Source organism: Pteropus medius, unplaced genomic scaffold, assembly GCF_902729225.1.
Source record: "Pteropus medius unplaced genomic scaffold, Ma_sr-lr_union100, whole genome shotgun sequence".
In the NCBI taxonomy this organism is placed as follows: domain Eukaryota; kingdom Metazoa; phylum Chordata; class Mammalia; order Chiroptera; family Pteropodidae; genus Pteropus; species Pteropus medius.
Window position 1 is genome coordinate 65,249,454 of NW_024349800.1, and position 18,063 is coordinate 65,267,516.

At 38.7% G+C, this 18,063-nt stretch overlaps 1 protein-coding gene across 4 annotated transcripts in view; it reads right to left on the minus strand.

Annotated features, from left to right (window-relative positions):
* The window catches only part of CADM1 (cell adhesion molecule 1), a 318,582-nt gene that overhangs the window by 19,719 nt on the left and 280,800 nt on the right, over nucleotides 1-18,063 (minus strand). Inside the window, exons 8-9 of one of the 4 annotated variants that reach the window (XM_039887955.1) lie at nucleotides 14,863-14,940; nucleotides 3,903-3,935 (exon numbers count right to left, since the gene is read on the minus strand). The exons of 1 other annotated variant lie outside the window; for it this stretch is intronic. In XM_039887955.1, the coding sequence (XP_039743889.1) occupies nucleotides 3,903-3,935; nucleotides 14,863-14,940 (111 nt within the window). Of the gene's footprint in view, nucleotides 1-3,902; nucleotides 3,936-8,314; nucleotides 8,605-14,862; nucleotides 14,941-18,063 lie in introns of those variants that run through there. 2 more of the 4 variants (XM_039887958.1, XM_039887956.1) reach the window with 2 other exon arrangements.

Here is an 18,063-nt window from a genome sequence, read left to right on the forward strand (position 1 = left end):
CCAGTTTGAGTCTTACCACAACTCTATACTGAACTAAAAACTATGTTAAAACTCATTTGGGAGCTCTAAATTCATGAGATCATCAGCATATAATGTAACAAGAGGTGGAAGGCAAAAGGACAGGTAGATCTGAAAATACTAAAATAGGAGAGAGAGAGAGAGAGAGAGAAAGAGAGAGAGGGAGAGAGAGAGAGAGAGAGAGAGAGAGAGAGAGAGAGAGAAGACCTCAAACCAGAGGAAGCTGACTGCAGTGCAGCAAAAGCACAAGCACTATTCCAGAACATGGACATGCTGTCTGTCACCCAAAACCTCACATGGGGGAGGTGGGTGGGATGGGAGGGGACACACAGGGTGGAAAAAGAACAAGGCACAAGACACTTAACGGAGAAGCGCCCACATCTGAACAAACAAAAACCATCACACGCACCCACACATCAATAACCATAATAACGACTATACCATCCGTGCTTTAAGTCACTCATGCATTTCTGCCATCAAGTTCAGACCAGGTGTACCAGGATTTGGCAGAGTGTGTTTTGCATTGCTCAACATGCACACATAACACAGGATTCTTCCTGTCCAGGCCTTAAGGATGAGCTCCAAAAATACAAATGCTCAAGATCCTTATTCAAAAAAGACCCCTTCGGTTACCCTAGTCTAAAAATTCCACTCTTACACTCACATTTATCTTTACTATCAATTAGATCCTTAAAAACACATTGTGGCTGCTTATTGTTTGGTTTCTTTTTGGAGAAAATCCATTTGATTTTGAATCATGCCCATGCACTTCTAACCTTCCAATACATGCTTATTATTATTCCAATCAGATATTGGTAAGAACAAATGGTCAACATACATAAACAACTGGTATACTTCATACATACTCTAGCAACACAAGCATGAATAAAATACTTTAATGAGTCTTCAAAGGGAAAGCTTTTTGTAAAATTATTTTTCTTCCTTTTTTACGAAAGAGAAATATGGAAGGAAATCCAGTATAAAAACTTTTAAGACCAGTAAAATGGTCACAACTGACTGACCTAATATGTCTTGTCATTTAAGTTGCCAAGTTATCAAACCACATTTTTCAAGGCCCAGATCCCCACCATGAACATGTCCAGATTATTCTTAAATGAATCTAAGTCAAATGGTTGCTGCACCAAAGAAGTTTGGTTTTATGGGTTTTAGCCATAATTCACTCAAATAAAATCAGTCCTGTATCTTCATCTATTTGGAAATCTGGTCCCTGCTTTGTACTTTCCACCATATTCCTATTACCGTTTCTATCCCGATAATTGACCTGGAAGACTTTGTCCCCTCTGTCCAGTAAAATTCTAGATATTACTTTGGCTTTCATTAAAGCTTTTTGCTGTGGGCTGGAGAGTATGCTGTTCAACATAGTGGTAGGACCCCTCTGTGGGCATGTTATAAGGATTTTAGGCAAGTTGGAGAATGTATTTATAAATGCACTATTTAGGGATCAATCTGGGTTATCACTTCTCTCCTGCTATTAAAGAATCATATATATGGTTGAAAATATATTATTATGATATGTATTATTCTGATGTGTGTGTGTGTGTGTGTGTGTGTGTGTGTGTAATTTATTTATTCTTTTTTCCTCCCCAAATCTCTTGGCTGTAGGTATATTTGTTAGGTATTGCCAGTCAATAACATCCTACTGAGGTATTGCTGGCTTGAACACTGTCCTGGAACTAATAAGACAGTGGCTGCTGCTCACAGCACACAGACATCTGTTTCTTGCCAGAGGAATGCTATAAAATCCTATTCCAAGTGTCTCTTTATTATACCAAACAAAGAGATCACCTTCACTTTCTCTCTCTCCAGAGAAAGACCCGATTGAAAACAGTGGCCTAAAATCAGGACTGGCCCTAAGTAAACTTTTCATTTTTCAGGTCAGGGGACATATTTCCTATTTTGAATGCCCCACCCAACTCCAAGGCCTACATCCATTAGAATTATGTTAAGTACATGAACTTTACTGAAGGGACCTAGAAAATAGAACTCTGGAGTCTTAGGAGATACGTAATCAATATTTCTTCAAAGATCTCACAGAATTTGGGAATCTTATGGCTACATTTGACCCTGGAGTTAATTATAGGAAGCTCAGAACTTAAAGCATCTTAAAAAGAAGAGAACAAAATCTCTTGAACTACATTAAAATGGCCTTAAAGCTCTGAGAATAATCGATAAAAGTCAGGAAGTGCTCAATTAATGATGAAACCTACAAATAACTAAGCTTAATGGAGTGCAATGCCTGAGATGTAGCAAGCACTATGGGGCATTACCTTAGAAAGTGGAAGTTTTATACCTAATTGATTTTTCATGATTGTCAGTGTATTTGGCCCTTTAACTTGTTTTATGAACTTTTTCCTTTGCACAAACAGCAGTGTGAGGTAGGAGTCGGGTGGAAGGGCTATACTGCTTCCTCAAAATTCCTCATCAGAAAGTCCAAATACGGGGGTGATCTGCCAAGCACCAAGGCCAGTTTACACAGGGCAGGTTTTGCTTAGAGATTTTCAACGGATGAGTCCTCAAATGTAGGTCTATTTAAGGAAGCAAGTCTATGCTAGGGAGAGATGTTGCTCTAAAAGTTGAATGAACAGTACAGGGTTGGCTGATCACCTGTAATCATTTAAATCAGGGGTCCCCAATCCCCGGACTGCAGAATGGTACTGGTCTGTGGCCTGTTCGGAACTGGGCTGCATAGCAGGAGGTGAGCGGTGGGCAAGCGACCGAAGCTTCATCTGTATTTGCAGCCGCTCCCCAGCACTAGCATCGCAGCCTCAGCTCTACCTCAGGTCATCAGGCATCAGATTCTCATAGGAGCCTCAGTCCCTGACGCCAAAAAGGTTGGGGACTGCTGCTTTAAATAATAGATTTCAACCCTTTACAACATGCAAAGTCATCTAAGTAAGATCTTTACCAAATAATTCCCTTGGATTCAATTATTAAAATTCAGCCGATTTTTTAATGAACATATCTATCTATCAGCATAGTTAGATTTGAGCTAATAAAGTAGTAGTACATAGATGAAACACGATTTTAATTTTTCGACCGGAGAAACCTAAAAAGTTAATAGACTTATTCCACCCTAGTAAATAAGTCAGTGGTGGAATTGGGGAAAGGATTTCCTGATGCTTCCTCATCTTTCGGTTAAAATCTTAACTAAGATTTTAGTATTTTTCCTACAAGATACCAACAACACAAAAGAATTTTTTTTTTAAAGTCCCAGCTAATGCTGTTAAAATATTCTTGCTTTGGAGATGTTTCTTGCCAAATGTTAGCATAAACTTTTAGGCACACAGAGATTAAAGGTGAACCAGAAATGGAGTTGTAGAGGTAAACACAACTGGGGACATAATTAAAAGAGCAATAATCTTCCTTATCACTACACCTCATGAATTGAAACAGGAATCTTCTGCTCTGACCTGTCCTTTAGTCTCAATTACTAAGTGACACAAGTGACTCCACTTCGACATGTACCTGGGAGTCTAGTCTATAAACGAAGAAAGCAACTGGCCCTTTAATTCAGATGCTATGATTTTTAGGCAAATATTAGGTTTTTTTTTTGAAGTCCCTTGTTTTTCAGTGTCTGGTGGGGTTATCTAAATAAGGACTATGTGCCACTGAAACTCCTGCCATTCCTTCCAGCCAGCCAGTGAGGAAGAGGCTGCACCTCAGATTGCAACCATTGGCTACTGAACTCACAACAGAAATGACAAGACTCGACATCTTTCAAGCCTTTAAAAATTGTAGTATATTTATGAGATCAGTCTACTTGAAACACGATTGCCCTTGAAGACTACATTTCTCTTTTTCCCAGGCTTGCCTTGCCTCTCAGCAGTGCTGAGAAAGTAGATAAACAGTAATGTGATACCAACCGTGAACTGCTGGTTCTGTCGTCGCCGTTGTGTCTACAGACGGGAACAGAGGATTGGAGGAAGGGAAGAAACAGGAGGAACGGCATGCAAAAAAAGGGAAAATGGAAAAAAATGGAACAGATAATATATGAGCAAGCTTTCAAAGAACATCGCGTGACAAGCAATAATAAATGAAAAGCCAAAAGCATTTGAAGTGAGTTGCACTGTTTTAAGACATGCCTTCAGCTCAAAGCTGCGAGCCAGTGAGGAAAACAGTAAATTCTTTGGTTCTGGGGGTCTTGCCAGGACACATCTACTTGCTAGTCAATAGTCAGGGGAACATGCAAAATGACGAGAAACGCCAGTGAAAACTCAGTGACTGGTAGGTGGCTCTTAACGCATCAAGGCTCAGGACTGTGACAGAAAAGCTCAGTCAAAAGGCTGGCTAAACAATGGATTCATACATTCAAACATTGCCTTTGTTTTAACCCAGCCCACCTGGGCACTCGGGCGTCATGACTGCCAATTAGGCTTCACTGAATCAACTGCACTTTCGGATGATTTTATGGCTTATGCTCAGATGCTTGGAGATGAATATATGGGTTCAAGTTTTCTATCCAGTGTGCTATTTCGGCAGAGTTCAGCTGGAAAGTTCAATTAACTGGGAGGCCATGGGAATGAACATGTTAAAGGTTTTCAGATTAGTTTCTGTACACACACACACATACCCCCTAATCCATTCTCCACTCTGTAGATCTTACTATGTTACGATCTAAAAGCAGAAGTCTGTCGTGGAAACGCCCAGGTCCACATAATTCGCCAAATGACACTTCTAATCCTGTGATATTTCAAAAATTAAACTCTCTAGCCATCCCTTTGCTCACAATTCAGAACCACGTTCACTGCCGTGAGCTGCCAGTCCTGCCTTCATGGCTGCATTAGGAGATAGCATGTAATTTTTTTTTCATTGCCAAATGCCTGTGCTGTGCTAGAAAATGTGGTTTGTCTCTTTCCTCTTCTAGTCCTGATGCTGTTCTAGTTTTCTCCTTTTACCAGGCTTCAAAACTAGGCCTGCCATACTGGTACCTCATCACAGGAAATTCCTCAAGGGGCTCAAGAAATTTTCTCTTTCTTTTTGGCTAGAGGGGAAGTGGGATAAATACCTAACAAAATGAACAACGACATTCTTTTTCCAGAGTCATTTTAACACCACTATTCTAGCCAACTTCATTCCAGTGTCAACCTATCTGTCCAGGTTTTAATTTTCAGTTCTACACCTCTCAAATATGTTTCCTTCCACATTGCCCCTCTGGCCAGAAAGAAGTAGACACTGACACATGAGCTGGTCATCTCTAGCTGGACTGGGATTCTGGATGAAAACCGTAAGTAGATACTGGTCCTTTTTTATAATGCAGCTACTTAGCTGGTAGTTATTTTCATGAGTTCTGGAGACTTCGAAAGACTTTCGGACTCAACACAGGCAATGTTTCAATGCACTAGAATGATGAACAGAACTTTTTTTTTTTTTTTCAAATGAGCCTGGTGCTTCTGATTTATAAATACAACCCGTGAATTCACACTGGTGTTTTTCTTCAGTTGGCATGCTTTCCTTAGGATCCTATACCATCAAAAATTTAGCCCTTCCAAGGAGCCAGAATTAACCAGAAGTCTGAGAGGCCACTGTAACTTAATATAATTTTTAACTGGGTTTCCGAAGAATAGACGAAGGAAAGAAAAGCATAAAATATACCATATAAGAACACGATACTTACAAGTCAAGTCTGTATGCATAAAATAGCAGTAAAAAAAAACAATACCGAAAATTGTACAGTCGAAACATCTCTACGCCAGATTCTCATGACGCAGTTGACATATCTCCTTACTTGAAACATCCGAGTCAAGTGTTAGTTTGAGGTGCTTTCAATTTGAAGGGCAAAATCAAATGCACATTTGTACAGAAACACTTATATGCATATTAGTACATTTTTATGGCTAGGCACTGGCTCTTTTCCCAAACAGAAAAAGCAATAAACACTTTGGCTCATTATTTTTATAGTAGCATTTCTAATACGCCTTATTTTCACCAGGTAAATCATTAGATAAAATGAAAGAAAGGGGGTGGAGAAAAACCTAAGGGTTAGAGTCTTCAAAAATAATATCTTAACAATAACCAGTGACTCCCCAATTTACTGTCTTCCTACATCCCAACATAATGTTGGCTTTATGATGAAATTAAGCTAAGTGAAGCTAGACATCAGCTTCTATGTGGGTACTAGAAAATAAATAAAGGAAAGTTCACAGTGCAGCTTGCTTCCCCATTTTGGGGATGGGAAATCCATCAATTGCACCCAAAAGGGGAGGAGAGAGGGATGTTGAAAAGGAGAAAACATACTCTAAAACAGTTAAAGGCAAACACAGGTTCAAGTCAAACGACACAGTTACTGCAGCTGGTAATGGCAAAACCGTGGCCAGCGATGGAGCAGGAGACTGCAGCAGTTTAGCTGAGGGCGTATCCGGGGAGTCGGGAGTCGCTGATTCCATTTCTCTAAGAGCATCTGGTGTGCTATCTGAACAGAGGCTATTTCAAGTAAAGAATTAAAAAAAAAAAAAATCTTCAGAAGTGACTTTGTGCTCCCCGCAGGAGAGCACTGTGACAGGATCTAATTCTCCTCCATAACTGCATTATGACTTCATGCAGAAACCGCAGACACCCTGGCTCTGAGGTGGGCGCGGCTCTGTGAAGCAGAGATTTAAGGGCATCTTAATCACAAGACTGGAAAGATGCGCAAGCTCGTGCTGTGAATCGACTTGTAGGGTCACTCTATATTGTTTGATAACATTCTAAGTGTACAACAGGCAAAATGGAAATAGTGAATTTCCAGTATGTCATAAATGCTGTAATTAGCTTGAAAAATGAGAGTGCCTAATTGCCCTAACAAAAGCTCTTTTAAATTTCATTTTGTTGCTGTCTTTAAAGAATCACCTTTGAGCTAGGCCTATGAGGAAAAGAGGTCACAGGAAGTTGAGCTGGACTTAGGTGGAGTAGAGTTAGAAATTAAAAAGGCTTCGCTGAGCTATTGTCTCCATTTTAATTTTAATTACAACAAGGGCAAATTTATTGTACATTTGCTTTATACAGTCAACACCAAGCATCCCATGTTCTTGGAAATCCAGTAAGCATGTAAGTGCTCAACAGTCACTCTCTATCTCTTTTATGAGTATAATCAAACGAGGTGTCCAAGGGTGGGCCGGGCACTGCTATTTGAAAGATGCACCTTTCACTAAATATTGACTTTTCTTTTTTTAGTCTTTCAGCCACACAAACAATTTATGGGACCATATCTTGAATAAATTAAACATCATCTATATTTCATGTTGTGGTATACGATATTTACAAAATGAAAAGGCCCTGACAATGTGTGAGATTAGAGACACTAGCCATTTACCAAGTAGAAAAAAATATTACTGCCTCAGAGGCAGCTGGGCAATATTTAGTTGAAACAGTCATGTGTAAGCTCCACTGTGGCACATTCTAATCCTTTCATATGGATTCTCTCCAACTTAGAATTGTTCATTGAGTGTGACAGACTGGGGGTTTAAAACTAATCCATAAATTAGTCCGTGGTCTCAAACACAACGGGTGCCATAAATGAAAATGAAAATCCTAGAACAAAATTAAATTCACAACCTTAAATATTTTTTCTTCACCAATTGCTCTGTGGCACTCCTGCTTTTACAACGTGCAGATTCACTGCAAGACTGCATTTTGGGGTGTGAGTGAGTAGGGTGTACATTAAAAAATGCACAGTGTAATAACCCAGAGAACTCAATCTGCTCAAAAGAAGAGCTTAATTGTAAAGAATTTAAATTCTCCCATTTTGATTGTCATAAGCTTAAATGAAAGCATACTAAGCAGTCTAGACATATTTTAATACATCTTTCCTCAGTTTATTTTCCTAACTAAAGTCAATAAGGAGCCAATGGGTTTTCTTAATTGAATTCTCCTTCAAGTTCTGTTATGGAGCTGCTTTAAATCTAGAAGCTAGGGCAGGCAAGGAATTCCCCTGACAATTTTATTTTCATACTTGTGTTATGTTGGCCAATATATATTAAATATAGGTTTTTTCCCCCCATTTATTTATTTATTTGTTTATTTATTTATTTATTTATTTAGACTTATTTGAAATCTATTGAAGGCAAAAATATGTGCTGGAAAATTAAACTTTGAAGTTTATTTTCTACTGGTTTCCCGGTTAATTTTCTTTTCATCTATGTTATGCTTTAATTAAACTCCTATTTCTCAGGGATGGGAGAAGTGGATGGGAACAGGCCCAAACAGGAGAGCTATAATAAAGCTCTCTTACTTCTTAATGTCATCTCCTCTTTGAGTGAAGTGACTGTGTGCGTCGCTGAACAGCAGAAAGGGAAGTGGATTTTTTTTTTTTTTTGGTTAAGCAATTGCAAGTTTTGTTAAAAGCTTCTTCAGAATTGTTCACTAGTGCTGCTATGCCCTTGAGACCTTTCCATTTGAAAACCAGATGTTCTGAAAATAATAGGAATCTGTACAGTGGTTTCATTTAACAAGGAAAACAATTCCTATATCATGTAGTGTGTGAATGCTGGTAGAAGGAGGGACAGGAAGGGGAAAGGCACAGGGAGCGGAGGAAAAGAAGAGGGTGTTGCAAGGAGGGTGATGGTGGGGAGCGGGAAGCGGCTCGAGAAGCTAGTATTTGTCCCGTGGTAGCCACTGGAGGGCCGGGTCCTTCCGGACAGCTCCTTTATCTCCTACGACCAAGGACCAAGATAGCTCCAACTCTCACTTTCTAATCGTGAGAAACCTGTATTTGCGATATCACTTTTTGCACTGTTGATAAATCTTTTGAACGGAAACATGTCGAGTCTTTATCTCTTGAATTATTTCAAAACAAGGAGCATTAAAGTATGGAAGTTATGATTAGAAAAAATATCTCACTCACTTTCCTTCTCTCATTCTTTCTTTTTTTTTTTTTTTTTTAAATGCAGAACCTGGCAACCTTCATCACTGTAGTATTCTAATTTCTTCCATTCTCTCATAAATCAATATGGGTCAAAACTGGTTGGCTATTATGCTATTTGTAATAGGTTTATAATTATCAGCAAAATAAAAATGTACATATTCAAGACAGTATGAAAAAATGGTAATGCACTTTTGGGGCAAAACTTATGTAAAGGTAGCTCATTACATAAAAGGCTGCTCATAAGTATTGACTAATGTCCTAATAATGTTTTTGTCACCAGGCATACTAGCATATCAGTAACACTCAATATGTATTCAATAAATGATGAATGAAATCGGTCTTAATGGAGTAGGTGCCAACTCTAGAGAAAATGCAATTTAGTAAACATTCTAGGATGAAAGATGTGAATTTCCTATCAACAATGGCTTAATATATGCCTGGAACATAAACACACACAAAACATACACACACTGAAGATAGATGCTTGAAGTAAAGTTAGGGACTCACGCTTAATTTCTAAAATGCCAACCTTTCCTTTTTTTATTTTCTTCCTCCTGGCCAATCTTGCTCCTTGTCTCTGACTTCTCATTTCCCAAAGTCATTATAAGAAAGAATTCTTCTTTGCCAGAATGATACTGCCACCAAGGTCTCAGAAAATCCGAGTCTGGTTCCCTTTAGGGCAGGGTTTTCTCAATATCATTTTGGGTTAGATAATTCTTTGTTGTAGGGTCTGTCCTGTGCATTATAGGATATTTAGTGGTATCCCTGGCCTCTATCCGTTAGATGCCAGTAGTACCCCAAGATGTGACAACAGAAAATGTCTCCAGACATTGCCAAATGTCCCTGGGGGTATGTGGTGGGAGACCCTGGTGGGAGTGGTTGGTAAAACTGCTTTTGGTTGAGAACCACTGCTTTAGGGGAGGGAAACTCAAGACCTCATTTAGGGTAATTATAGAGAGAAAGGGCTCATTCATGAGGCCCCAAAAGGCAAGGGAGGTACCTAGGTCATCCTTTCTTATTCAGATTTTATCCATTCTTTAATGGCACAGAACAAACTCTACTTCTCCTGTGATGTCTCCTCACCTTCTGCCTGTGCCACTGAGTCAGCCCTAACTGCATAGTATCTATCTCCTGTTATTGAGTTCCAATGTATACGTAAAATATAATCATATTTTAAAGGGTTAAAAGAATTTTCTGGCTCCATAGGCACCAGCACGGTGCTATATGTATTATGGGTACTTGATATTTATTGAATACATCCCTAAAAGCAAATACCCCTTACACCAAGTAAATATCAACAACGCAGAGCAGAAATCAGTAGCCAAGACCCTGGAGAGTAGTAGATAGCTCTATGTGGAGGAAAGCTTTCTACTGCAATTTAGATGGTCATGTTAGAGACTCAGGTTTACTTCTTTCCTCTGTATATGAAAAACTGAAAACATATGCCATGGTGTTGAGTTTCTACAATTTGGCATGTTCTACAGATATTACTGAAAGATAAAGGTGTGCTCACCTTCTTTATGTGATCTGATCCACATTACATACAAACAAAAGCTTATGATATTAGACTATGAAAGCCAAAATCATAATGTGAGCCTGAGGGTGGGACTCACTCTCTCCAAGGTATCCTGGGGTTTTGAGTCCTTAGATACCAAAAAGAAAAACCTTGCCATTTATTTTCTAAGAAACATAAAATATTTAATTGGGTATATACTTTTAAAAAGAGAAAAACTCATTTAGAAATGACCTACTTCATTCTTATGAAAGGATTTTTAAATGTGTTTCTGAATTTGGCCCTATAGCTATTCATTTCTTATTCTAAGGTGATTTTAATTATTTAATTTATGACAGTCACATGTAGAGTGTGACCTAAAGGTTGAACTCCCCCTGGCCTGAATTTTGTATTTAAGCTGCTAAGGGTGTATAGACTGAGTGCTAAGTGCTTTCTGTGGTACTCCTCAGCATGGATCTAACTCAGGATGCAACCAAACAGAAAGAATACAATATCTGTATTAACTAGGGAGAGAAACACAAAATACTTTCCTAAGATGTTTAAAGGAAAAGCTTGATGGCACTGCAGACAGGGGTGAAAGCTATCACCAAACAGAGAAACAGGTAATTCTATGTACACCTAATATACAAAGTCAATTAACTTCAAAGAAAGTTCGAAACAAAACAAAACAGACACTCCCACCCCAGCGATGACACTAGGTTCTTTGATTCTGGTTTCTGAAAGGAATCTGCATGAAAGATTTTTAAACTAGTCATGGCTAGCTGTCTCTGTATTTTAACGGAGGACTCCAGGGACAATTTAAATGATGCAGTTTGCTCTTCTACAAAACAGCATATATTTTCATGAATGACACCACACGGACAACTTGACATGATTCATAAAAGCATGGGAGTTTGCTAATAGCAATAAACAGAAATATATTATCAGAATATAAATCAACATGAAGAGGACAGACACCAAAAAATCTTAGGTAAAATAACGTTGAGGCTCATGGCCATCCCAACTCTATCCCTCAAGTGTGTGTGTATGTGTGTGTGTGTGTGTGTGTGTGTTTAATTTGGAAAGGAATCTAATGACATTAAAGGCGTAATATGGTTGTAAAGCCACAACAATAGTGATGTGGCAAATTAAAACCAAATATTCCTTTCACTACTCTAGAACCTGCAAAAATTCTTCCATAGATGAAGTTATCCTCCACATGTAGGAGATCCGCTCCAAGTAGGATGGAAGGAAGACAGGGACACCCTTGCTCATCTCATCCATCAAGTCTGTGATTCTGAGTGGGCAACCTCAAGTCAGACTGGGCTTATAATTCCTCTCTTTCAAGAGTCTTCGGGATGAAGCTCTAACCTCTTTTGAGGGAGCTGGGTGCCTGGGAACACAATGATAGTCTGCCTTCCTAACAAGGGGAACAAGTCTACTATGTTGGTTCCAGAAGATAAAAGATAACAAGAGAGCACTTCCTTTCAGAGAAATCTGAAATCAACTCTGACCTTTTGAATTTAAAAATCTTTTTCTATTGTATTTGTACATTTTCTTATAATGAAACTCTGACCTGGGGAATGGGTTTCAGTTATTGCATTTGACTGGGAGAGAAGAAATAGATGACTGTGGGCTGCTTCTTTTTTTTGTAAGCTCAGGCTTTATGTAACTGTCATTAGATTTAGCTGTTGAAGCTTTTAAGGCTAATGGTGACTATAATATACCAAACAGTGCAAGAGAGAAGAGTGGAAATTAATTTAGCTATCCATTTGTCAAGATTCAGTCTGGAAGATTTTTTAGGAACCAATCTAAATCTAGGGGATAGCCTGGACCTTTAAAATGGGATACAGAATCATTCAGCTTCATAACCTTTAATCTGTTTGAAGAAAGGAGCAAATGTTAAATTGCACAAGTGTACTTTCTGGGCAAGATAAATATATATAAGACTGCTTGTTAAGACACAGTAAGCCTGTAAGATCACATCCATTAAGGCAACGAATTCTACAATGTTGTTTCAGTGGCAATTTCAGTTTAGCTACTCTTGGGTGTGCCAGTGAGAATCTGGGAATTCATTAACACAAATGCATTTTGTGTGTAGAGACGATTCAGCTGCTAACATCAGAAGGCTAACGTGCATGCATGAGATCATCTTACACTACCCTGAACTGAGGGGCCAGGAGAGGAAAGAGAGAAGCCAGGACAAGGCCCTGTTAAATGTCCCTCTGATGTGGACAGAAATATAGCATTGTTTGTTTTTAAAATTTCCTCTTAAGTGGAGTCTCTGCAGTAGGAACTGTGATAACAGTGAGTTGTAGCTGTGTGAGAACATAAGGTTAGCTGTAGTGTGGAGTGAAGGATTAAATGCTGGGTACGGAAGTGCCGCCTCCCGATCGCTGAGATTGATTGTGAGGGAGGAGGAGTTCATGGAGTGCCAAGAAAGGTCTTAAAAAACAAAAACAAACAAACAAAATAAAACCCAAACCTAAGATAGTGAGAGGCCAGCCACAAATGAAAAGTGTTTTTCCATATTAAAGAGAAATGTGGTGTTTGTACAGAGTAAGGCCTCAGCTGCTTTAAACTGTAAACCTGGCTAGCTCTATATGAAACCTTCTACAATGAGAGGTAATAAAGGGCTGCTCCTCTCTGGACAACTTCTACAAAGAAAATACAGACTACTGTAGGGTGTTCTTAAACAGTTCACATATGCAGGGCAGTGGAGAATGGAGTGATGTAATTTACACTAACATCCAAAGGGCAATTCACAGGAAGCTTTATGAAAGCCTGGTAACAAGAGCTCAAGCCTAAACTGGTGTACAACCTGGATCAGAGGTAAGGAATCATAAAGGGTAAATAACCTAGTTCGTAGGATGGCAAGTTGATAGCATGGTTGCTCTGGAAATCAGAGTTAGGAAGGAGCATCTTCACTGTGCTTATCAATGATCCAGAAAGTGGGAGGAATCTATTCACTATACTGAAAAACTGAGTTTACTTAAGAAGCAGAAGGGACTAACAAAAAACTAAAACAGAAATACGCACAAACAAGAATTTAGGAAGTAGCCTCCATGGAGTTGAGTTTAGAGTGAGACAAAAAAAAAAACAATTGATGGATTTTCAGAAGATTTTAATTTAAGGCACTGATGCTTTTATAAACAACATTCAGAAAAATCCTCACTAGTGGCTTATTTAAAGTTCTCTTTGTTCCACTGTATGGTTAGAAAGGTGAAGAAAATTGAGATTAGACAATCTCTTGTTATATTTCATAAACAGATGAGGCCTCCTCTTTCATTGACTACTTTGAATTTTCATCATATCTATCTCACTGACTCCTGTGAAAATTGAAAATGTCCCCAGAAAGTCAATGTAAAGAATGGTTGCCGTATCTAGGGTGGTAAAGAAGATTTATACATGAAGAATGATGAGTAAAATATTCAGTGTTTTTAAGGAAGTCAAGTGATAGGAATGTATAACAGGACGCATGGCTCCGAGAGACCTTGCAGTCTCATCCAGTAACAGAATGAAGGAGAAAAGTTATTTTTCAAAGAGTTTTTTTTTTTTCCCCTCATAGAATAATTACTTGTACATGTTTCTGTGACAGCTACCTGCAAACGGTCGGTGGGGAAGGCTTTACCAAAAGGAAATCCTCCATGTCTAGTTGACACGGTATGGCCATAACCCTTGTTATCTTGTTAGGCATAGGACACTCCAAGGTTCCCAGACAAGCAACATCAAGTGATACGAGAGCCACTGGAGACCAGGAAGGGGATGGATGGCATACCTCCTACCTCAGTGACAGTCAGAAAATAAGAGATAGTAAATCTCATTTTGAATAAGTTTCAGACAATCCAAAGAGACAAAGCCATTGAGTTATAACCTCTGTGGCTGCCTCTCCCAACATCTAACTGAGGGCAGCGAGGCATACATGGGTACCCAGCATGGAAAAGACAGTGACTCCCTCTGATCTCCTGTGACCACCCAGGGAACAAAAACAGGCAGGAACATCATCAGCAGTACTCTCTGGGGCAGGAAGGATGACGATGTACTTAGGAACATGGCCCACATGGGCATGTTAAAGGGTGTATACTTTCCTTCACATGGATTAAGATGAAATTGAGACAAGGAGAAGATCCAAAGCCATAATACTTACCATTTCATCAACCACGGCTAAGCATAAGCTATCAGCGTGTCCTCTAAGAGCCAGGCTGCCTTTTCCCTAGCATCTTGCTTTGAATCGTGATGCTTAAAAAAAGAATTCTCTCTTATGGGTAAGCAGCAAAATATCTGATCTACTGTTAAATGCCTGGATGTTAAAAGATTTTCTGAGGTTTTTAAGATTCAACCTAAGAATACAGTATCTAATGTCTCTGAAGTTCCAAAATAAAGGAACAATTAAATCCAAAGGATTTAAAGGGAACTTTTAGGCTTCTTTTTATACATACCAGAAAGACAATATACATTCAGGGCATTTCCAATGGTAATGAAGGTACCATACCTGTGATGATGGTAAGGATGGTGGTGGTGGTGGTGGTGGTGGTGGTTGTTGTGGGAGGAGGGATAGTTGTGGGGGGATCTGGATAAAAAAAAAAAAGGAAAATCAAACCCACAATGCTGAACACAACAATGATCAGTAATGACAAAACAAAAGCATGAGGACATTGAGATGTTCGATGATTTCCCCGTTTAAAAGCAATTTTTCCCCAAAGACTTATGTCTTCTAATTATATCCCAAAGCCTTAGTTGGAAGAGCTAAGAAAAGAAGAGATTTGTATTAATGAAGTGAACTAGGAATGAGGAGAGTTGAAGTAGAGAAGGGAGGAAAAAAAGAACAAAACATCTGATACCTCTCGCCCCAATTTGATTTCAAAAGTGAGGTTAGACCAACTCAACACCCAAGAGGGTGTGATGGTTTTCATTTCATTTTATACTTTTACAGATGGGAGGAAGGAGGAGATGGTGCCATTCTATCTAAAGGGCTCCTGTCGGCCAAGGATGAGTGTGTTCCTGCTCCCTTGCTCTCTATGACTGTTAACTTCATTATTCTCCACCTGTACATGCCATCAGAAAGTAAAACTACTTCTATACTTCTAAATAAAGAAGAGAGAATGTCACCACTAAATATCAAATTCCAGGCATGAGAGATTTTACTGAGATTTTATTTAAAGTCACTAAAAATGTACAACTTACCAATATTAGTAAGTTAGTTGCCTTTGCTTACGTTAAAAGCTTGACCTAAGTGCACTACAATGATAAGACTGATAGAACGTTTTCCATCTTGTAAACAAGAGAACTAAGCATAAATGAGGCTTGACCGTCAAAGCCAGGAATCCCAAAGGGAATCCATTGTCAGATGCTTGATAACTGTATATTCTTCTATCATTTCAGAAATTATTTTGGGGAAAAGGGAAGGGCAAATATGAAAGAGAAAAAAAAATTCTAAGCCCCAATGATCAAACTGAATGTGTTAAATTGTCAGCAAGACTTTGAACTAAGCGATCATTCTGCTATAATAGAGCATAAGATGATTTGAAGGCTTTTGATTTTAAATTTTATCTAAAGCACATCAATTTTTTCTCCCCGACACATCTGGTGTCCTTTTATCTCCAAGTGAGCTCTCAGATTGTCTAATTAATACATCAAAACTTTAATTATATACTGCACCTTTACTGGGTTTGATACAACTTCCTGAAAGTTTATGAAAATATTATCTTGGTTCTTGGTTATAAGGTCTGCTTAAAATGATTCTTACTACTGATCAATAATCTGAGGTTTTAATGCTCCTCATGGACTTCTCTCACACATACACAAATGTACAAATATGATAGTGAAGAATCAACAAATTGTTGATAGTGAAGAAACAGCAAATTGTTCATTTCATTTAAGATGAGGACACAAGCAGTTTAAACTATTGTTTAAAGCAGCCTCACTTGCGTTCAGAAGGAATTTCTAAAAACAAACAAAACAAACAAACATTCTTCTCTAAGAAGTAGAAATCGTTAAATTAATAATTTCAAACTAATTTTTTTAGAAGAATAGGCAGTGCATTCAATCTTGCTCCTTGGACACTTTCTTATGGAGGCCACAGGTGGGGAAGCATTTGTGACCTGGCAGATCATTTCGATGTACCTGTACCCTGCTGCAGGTGTAGCCGAAGATACAGATGAGTGAGGTGTACTGCCCCCTGAGCTAAGCACTGAAGACTTCCTGCTCTCTCTAGAACCTAACTCAATGGTACCCAGAGAAGTACCTGCCCAGTATGTGAACAGCTAATGTGGTTTTTCTGTTTTGGTTCAATTACAATATTTATCACTGAAGAGAAACATGTGTACCTTGAAGACTTCTCCTGATATACTACAATGCTATTTCTGTTCTTATCTATAAAAGTTTGGCATAAAATATGTGATGTCCACAATACAATCAAAAAGGATCTGAAGGTGACTTGAAAATATGATTATGAGCAAGGACTGGACCAGACTAATGAGGGAAGAGACATCAGAAAAAAAGGTCACTAGTTCCTTTCATTATGTGAAAAATCACACATTTAGAATAATTTCCATTACTGCTGGGGCAACTGTTGTTCTTTACATCTGGCTCAAGTGACCTAAATGAATTAGATTCTGTTAACAGGTAAAACCTTAATGCTTAGATCATTTCTAGCAATAAGAACAATATGAGACCGCTATTAAAAAAATACACAGTGGGAGCTAATGAGCTGGGTTTAACACATAGAAGCTAAAAGAACAAAACAAATGGGGGCTCGGGCACTAAGTTACTTCCAGAAAATTAAACATGGTAAAGACATGTTAACTCTTAGTTCATAAAGTACATTGAAAGTTACTGTAGTAGTACAGTAAATCAGCTTGGAAAAGAAAATCTATTTACCACCTTCTCAATTTGCTAGAGTATTTTATTAAGAGACCAGCAACACCTCAGGTTAGTACGCTAGCCTGCCATGCCAAGCACTGCTAGGAGCACAGATTAAGGGCGGGAAGGAGGAAAGAGGCCATAGAGCTAGCAAATCCCTAGTCAAGGACAAGGGCATCATCTCGGATTGGGGAGATAGGTGTGTGTAGAGGTATTTGCCTAAGCAACTGGGTCTCTGCTTCTTGGCTTTCAAATAGTGCACTCTGGCCCCGTAAGTTAATTTCAAAAGAGCAATCTTACATTGGAGGGAACTGTACTATTGGAAAGCAGTCAGAATAAAAGGAACTACAGAGAAAGATATAAATTTTACTGTAGACTTTGGAATCAAAGCATCGTGGCTCTGATTTAACAACCTTGTAAACTGGGTTAAGTTATGTGACCTCTCTAAGCTTCACTTTATCATCTGTAAAATGGGATGATGACAGTGCTTACCTCATGTTATTGTGGAGATCAGAGGTGATCATGCATGTAAAACAGTCATCGTAGGGCGTGGACGAAGTGAGCACTCAATAAGTCCTAGCCATAAGCTAGTGTCCAAAATTATTCAACTATAGCTGTCCATCAAATCCACAAAATGTTTCTCATCTTGAGATGTAGGAACAGTAGGTACAAAAATAAATCAACATCGTTTTTCTAGATACTTTAGTCTTCAGAATCAAGGAAGCATATTATAGACTGGTAGAAATTTGTCACTGCTTTTTATAATCTGCAGTTTATAAAATGAGCTGGATGAAAGTCTGTAAACCTGGGTAATGGCAATGTAGGGACTCGC